Source organism: Centruroides vittatus, unplaced genomic scaffold (genome assembly GCF_030686945.1).
Source record: "Centruroides vittatus isolate TY-2023 unplaced genomic scaffold, ASM3068694v2 contig_802, whole genome shotgun sequence".
In the NCBI taxonomy this organism is placed as follows: Eukaryota; Metazoa; Arthropoda; class Arachnida; order Scorpiones; family Buthidae; genus Centruroides; species Centruroides vittatus.
The window spans coordinates 38830-45772 of NW_027122520.1; the positions used below are offsets into that span (position 1 = coordinate 38830).

General features: G+C 32.2%; 1 protein-coding gene across 1 annotated transcript; it reads left to right on the forward strand.

Moving 5' to 3' along the window:
- Nucleotides 1-6321: 6321 nt before the first annotated feature.
- On the forward strand, nt 6322-6919 carry LOC136982055 (uncharacterized protein F54H12.2-like; the record flags this gene model as incomplete). The annotated part of the gene is made up of 1 exon (XM_067278488.1): nt 6322-6919. A coding segment is annotated over exon 1 (598 nt), but the record flags the coding sequence as incomplete, so codon positions are not given.
- Between the last annotated feature and the right edge of the window lie 24 nt (nt 6920-6943).

The window sequence follows — 6943 nt, forward strand, 5'->3', positions numbered from 1 at the left end:
TTAGAATGGCATCCAAACCAAGGTGAGGTTAATAAACTTGGGGATCTCCACACTTACAATGCTATTAATTGCTTCTGAAAAATGCTAAAGAACAGAGAAAAGCAATTGACATTAGACAGATTTTTTAATCCCCACAAACGGAAAAACATGACTAATAAAAATGCCAGACTGTGTATATATGTATATTTATTATTACATATAAATAAACGTACTAAGAAAGTGTATTTTTAGTATTATTCTCTTTTGTGTATTTTTGGAGTCTTCAGAACGAATTAACAAAACTTTTCATAAAAACCAATGGTAAATCGATAATCGTTTAACGAACGATTCGAATAGCGAACAAAGTCTTTGGAAGGGATTATGTTCGTTAACCGATCATTCACTGCAGTCTTTAATATTAAGATTTTAAAGGCGAAAATTGAAAACTCATTGAACTTTTGATCTGTTTAATTTTTCAACGTAAAAATTTTATATTTTTTTTCTTTTACTGAAATTGTCGACAGAGTTTATAATGTTTATTATTATTATTATTTCAGATGTGCAGCTTTTTCTTGACTCAAATACTCGTCGTCTTACAATTATACCAATGAAATGTGAAGGTTAACTTATGTTACAATTCCGAAACATTACATTAACTTTAATTTATATGTAACAAGTGACTGAAAATTATACAAAATTCAGATGTTCGTTAATTTTTTATACTAAATGTATTTTTGTTTTGAAAAAATCACAGAAACAACAAAAATTACTGGAGTGTTTAATTAATTTGTAGATCTATTTCATGCATTGGAGACACATCATTTAGATTTTTTGGGATGTGACTTATAATTAGTCGTTATTTTGTCTATCCGAGTGTCAAAACGACTATTTAATAGAATACCGGCGAGGTTCTGTAAAAGATCAATGTTGGTTAAATTAGTAATTAAATACACAGAGAGTAGCATAGAAATATTTAATATATAACAGCATTTTATATATACAGTGACCATGATGAAAAGTCATTTTCAAAAAGCATCTAAATAAAGGAAGTTGTGGTATAATAATTTTGTAAGCAAATTTGAAAGCAGATTAACGTGTGAAGAAAGTGCACATTACACAGACTACAAGTATGATGTAAGAAGTTTTGAACGAAGGATTGTCATCATGATAATAAATCAGCAAAAAAGAAGTCGTTACAGGATGATCCAGATGTTCTTAAGTCGCTGCGTTTAAACTAATTTTAAACCATTAAAGCTCATTTGAGCAATTATTAGTAAAGTTATTTTAACGTGTATACAAAGTTAAGATCGTAGTCTTTTTGTGAAAATTTTTGTTTTTTAGATTATTATCTTGGCGACATTTCCTCATACATTTCTACTTGTAGTTGTAGTCTGTGTAATATGCACTTTGTTCACAGGTTGGGTCTTACTGTCAAATCCGCTTCTAGTTTTAATACGCTACTACTTACATAAGGTTTTCTTTATCTAGATGTGTTCGCATAGGTTTATTTCTCAATACGATTCTACCAGTTTTATTTTGTGATTTCAATTATTTTCAGTTAACAATAACTTCGTAATAAAATATTCATAATGATAATTCTACATTCACTTGACAGTCCTGTGATTGTATACAGTATATTATTTCACACGATAACTAATTGAATAATAGTAGTACTCAAATGAGTAGCACGAATCACAAAATTCCCATAGGATAACATGTATGAGTAGCACTAATCACAAAAATTTCAAATCCCGTACGATAACATGTATGTCCCACTCTAATCACAAAAATTCTCTCGTACGATAACATGTATGACACATATGAATCACAAAAATTTCCGCCCGCGTTCTAATAACAAAATTTTATAAACACCTGTTGACATACTTACTATAAAATGTGATTGGTTGATTGTCGGCATATATAAAATTTTAACATACGTTAGAATTTATTTTAATGCCAGGATCGAACATGGAAGCATACGGTTTTATTTTTACCTACGACAGCGACAGAAATTATTTTGTTTCTCCTCGGTTGTACAAGTCTCTGGACGGCTGTATAGCTGCGGTAAATAATTTTTCACTCGATATTCCTGATAATTTTCCCGTTGTTTTGCGTTATTTTAAAGTTAACGGAGATATATGGAAGGGAGATGGAAAGTTCGGTTTTGTAATTGTTGATGACGACGGAAGAATTAACGAAGTTAGTAATAAATTATATTATTCTTTCGAAGATTGTTCGGATGTTATGAGAGAAGTTTACGTTGAAAAGAATAAAAAGAATATATTAATATTTAGAGAGATAAATTGCGGATTGAAACATTATAAATTTGCTAAAGTCAGTAAAATCGATTGATATGTATTTTAAGCATCGGAGTAACTGCATAATCGCCGGACCATCGCAATGTGAAAAGACTACGTTAGTAAGAAAAATTATTCGTTGTAAAATTTATGAAAAACAGTTAAAGAAAGTTTTATGGTGTTATTCTGTATATTTGCCGTTTTTTCGAGATGAAAAAGGTATTACATTTATGTACGGCTTACCTGAATCTGTGCAAGGATGGGATTTAGTAATAATCGATGATTTGATGCACGAACTCAGTTCAAAAACTGCATTTCTGTTCACGACGGAGTCTCACCATTATAATGTAAGCGTGATCCTGATAATGCAAAATCTGTTTCCGAAAAATAGAATTATGAGAGATATTACTTCAAATACGCATTATTTGATTTTGTTTAAAAATAATCGAGACAAAAGTCAAGTAAGCTGTTTGGGACGCCAGGCTTTCGCAGGAAAATGTAATTTTTTATGGACGCATATAAAAAAGCGACAGAAAAGGATTTTGGTTATTTGTTGCTGGATTTTCATCCTAAAATAGACGAGAAACTTTCGGTGCGGGATTCGTGTTTTCCGGACGAACAAGGTATTTATTGGATATACTTACCGATTAAATGAAGAACGTAAAGAAAAATTATTATATGTTGGCGCATTTAGCCAAAACTACTCCCTCTCAACGAAGGGCGATATTGAAAGAGGCTACTCCAGATGAAGTTAAAGTTTTGTGCGAAATATGCGATAATTTGCTGAGAGGAAATATACCTGCCGACGTTCATAAATTACGAAAATATAAAAAAGTAATCAAAAAATTAAGTGAAAAACGTGTTCCTTTAAATATCAAGAAAAAAATTTTGATTAATCAATCGGGCAGATTCCTTCCTCTTCTACTGGCGCCGTTATTGTCTATGGCAGGAGGATTAATCGGTAAAGTAATAGGAAAAAGAATCTAATGGCGAAGCAAATGGCTCTGGTCCCTCCCGAGTTGTTAGCAGGATATCAAATTAAACCTGAAATAAGAATTGGAAATAATATCGAAGAATTACTCGAGAGTACCGATTTATCTGACGATAGTAAAGTTAAATTATTAAGTCAGTTGATTTCGAGATATCAGAGAACCGTCCATAAGCCGAAAGAGCTCGTCAGAGTATCCGTTGTGCCCGATGAAAAACCGCCTGGAATCACCCAAAGAAAAACCACCTACCTCCGATAACAGTGAGGATGCATTTATTAAACAAATAACTATATCTGTACCGCAGCTATATCAAAAATACATTCCTCATTTAATCGACAAACTGAGACAAAACGACTATGGATGGAATACAAAAGGCGAATTAACAGTTAGCGGCACTCCAGTTCCGGGGAGCCACATAATTGATCTGTTATTTCATTTGACTCGGAATCGAAAAACATCTATTGCGCCTATTGGTTTTAACCTAAGTCTGTCGCGGAAGCGTTTCAAATTATTTTTAAACAGAATGTTCCCATTAATATACAAACCGATAAAGGAACCGAATTTTATAATAGATTAGTAAAAAATTTGTTTAAAAAACATAAAATTAATCACTATTCGACCCATTCGGATACTAAGGCTTCGGTAGTCGAGAGATTAAATAAAACTTTACGAAATAAAATATATAGATTATTTACTTATCGTAATTCTTATCAATATATTGATAAATTAAACGATATTGTAAAAGGATATAATAAGAGTTTTCATAGAAGTATCAGGATGGCTCCATCTAAAGTTAGTCTTTTGCATTACGGCTCGATTTTTGATAGGCTGTACGGTATAAAAAGGAAAAGTAAATTTAAATTTAATATTGGTGATTTAGTTCGAATTTCGAAAATACGTAAAACATTTAGTCGCGGATATCTGCCCGGCTGGACGAAGGAAATATTTGTTATTTACGATCGATATCTATCGCATCCTCCGACCTACGTATTAAAAGATGCGAATAACGAGATTCTAGAAGGAAGGTTTTATACAGAAGAATTACAAAAAGTAACAAAATGATGCAATCGGATGTTTTCGTAACGCTGATAAGTAATGCAAGTATGGACCTGTTTCCCGGGAATATGCAGTCGCATTTCACTGTGAAAATGAGTCCTCCTATTAATTTACACGGAAATTGGACCGTCGGTCTCGCCGAAGCTATTATTCCAAGAAACTGGTTTAATATATCTAATCATAATAATCAGTATATTGTGACGATCGAAGAAAGCGTGAAAGGAGAAGATGAGCCCATGCCGGATAAATCATATATGGTTCCATTAACTTCTATTAAAGACGATAAAACTGAATTGTTCGACATAATAAATTCAAACATAGTTAGTCTAACAAATTCTAATTTGGCAGAATTTATTTTCGATAAAAATAATCAAACTGTGGATATAAATATAAAAGACGAACACGAGTTATTTATCACCGTAAAGGATTCGTCGAAATTACTTTATATGCTAAACTTACCCAACGAAGATACCGTATTAAGAGGTAATTCGACCCATAATTTTCGACTGTCAACTCAGAACTACTCTAATGAATATTTTAATTTAGTGGAGAAAAATAGAAAGAGAGAAGTAATTAAGAAAGTTTATAAAGACGAAAAAATCTCTATTCCTATCGGATTATACTCGTCTCCCGAAAAATTTCTTAGCATTTTTAAGTATATAAAACTGGCGTTGCTACCCAATAATAAAATTATTTTAAAACTTCCGTCGAATATTTCTGTAGAATTTAGAGATGAATTGAAAGACTTTCTCAAATTTACAGCTACCAAATTTCCGCCAGGCGAATATATAAGTCGCTATCCCATCGAAATGTCAGCAAGAATTTCGGAAATTTTTATTTATATGAATATTATTTCTTCTCATCACGTAGGAGATATAACGGCTCCGTTATTAAGAGTTATACCCGTTATGGGCACGAAAGAAGATCAGATAGTCAAAGTTTATTCGAAACCTTTGTATTTTCCTATTAGGAAAACTTTTATCGAAACAATCGAAATTGAACTGAGATCTGCGAGTGGAAAAGAGATCGTCTTTTTCGGAAAAAAAACAATATTAATTTTATCTTTTAAACAGTTATAAATACTGGTTAGTTTTATATCTAGCGTTAGTTTGTCTTTAAGAAGTGCAAAATGAAGCTCGATCCAAAAGCTTGTATAAATTACTACTGTAATCAAGCAGGAGGTATGTTATGGACTCCCGATTTATATTTGAAGCAACGTTTGACAGGTCGGGGTTATTTTTCGGGGCCTCAAATTCAACGCGGGTATGGATTCTTCTCAGACCTCTTTAGAAAATCAGTACCGATTCTGGGCCGGATCAGAAAATATCTGGGGCGCAAAGCATTAGATTTTGCGTCGGGTGTCAGATCGGACGTAATTGCTGGGAAATCATTTAAAAAATCGGCAAAATCGCATCTAAAGGATATTGGTTCTGAAATTAAAGATGATGTAGTTAAAAAAGTGCAAGGCGGATCGGGTATAAAAGAAAAGCGACCAAAGAGACTGAAGCAGACGCAGAATAAAAGACAGAAAGTACACGATATATTTTCGAAATAAGAAAATGGACCCGAATTCCTGCCCCTGTACCAAAAGCGAGCTCGACTTATTTAGCACCGTTTCGACACAACTGGCCATCGACAATACTACAGAAGTTATTGTTCATCCCGTAGCGACAATATCGGATAGTCGTGCTCCAATAGAATATTACATATCCGTTTCTGGCGAAAATTATATCGGCTTGCATTCGATTTATCTCCATGTTCAAGCAAAAATTATTAAAAACGACGGAACGGACGTCTCTGCCGAAGAAAAGGTTGCACCTGTTAATTATTTTTTAAATAGTTTATTTTCTCAATGCAGCGTGTTTTTAAATGATAAACAAATAATTTCACAGACTAATTACCAATATAGATCTATTTTAGAAGCATTATTATTTTATTGAAAAGATGCGCAGGAAACTTTTTTAACGAGCGCATTATTTTATAAAGATACTGCACAATATATGGACTCATTAGACAATAATAATGAAGGATTGGCTAAAAGATTTAATATTGCTAAACAAAGTAAATTAATAGATTTAATCGGAAGGCTTCATATCGATTTGTCCAATCAACCTAAATTGTTAATTAATAACGTTGATTTAAGAATTAAATTAGAAAGATCTAAAGACAATTTTGCTCTAATGTCTAACAGCAATAATTATAAAATAATTATAAAAAACGCGTCTCTAAAAATTAATAAAGTAGACGTTAGTTCGTCTGTTCAAATTGGAATAGAAAAAGCGCTGCAAACAGGTATCATAAAAATGCCGTTTCGAAGAACCGATGTAAAAGTCTTTACCTTAAGTAGCGGAATACAATCTACTAATATCTCAAATGCCGTAATCGGCCAACTGCCTTACAGAATGACCATCGGTCTAGTTTCTAATTCGGCATTTAATGGAAATGTAAAATATAATCCTTTCAATTTTAAAAATTACAATTTAAATTATATATGTTTATTAAAAGACAACCAAATGGTTCCGCCACAACCATATACTCCAGATTATGTAAACGATGTTTACGGAAGAAATTTTATATCATTATTCGAAGATATAGGATGTATTAATCACCATAAATATACTA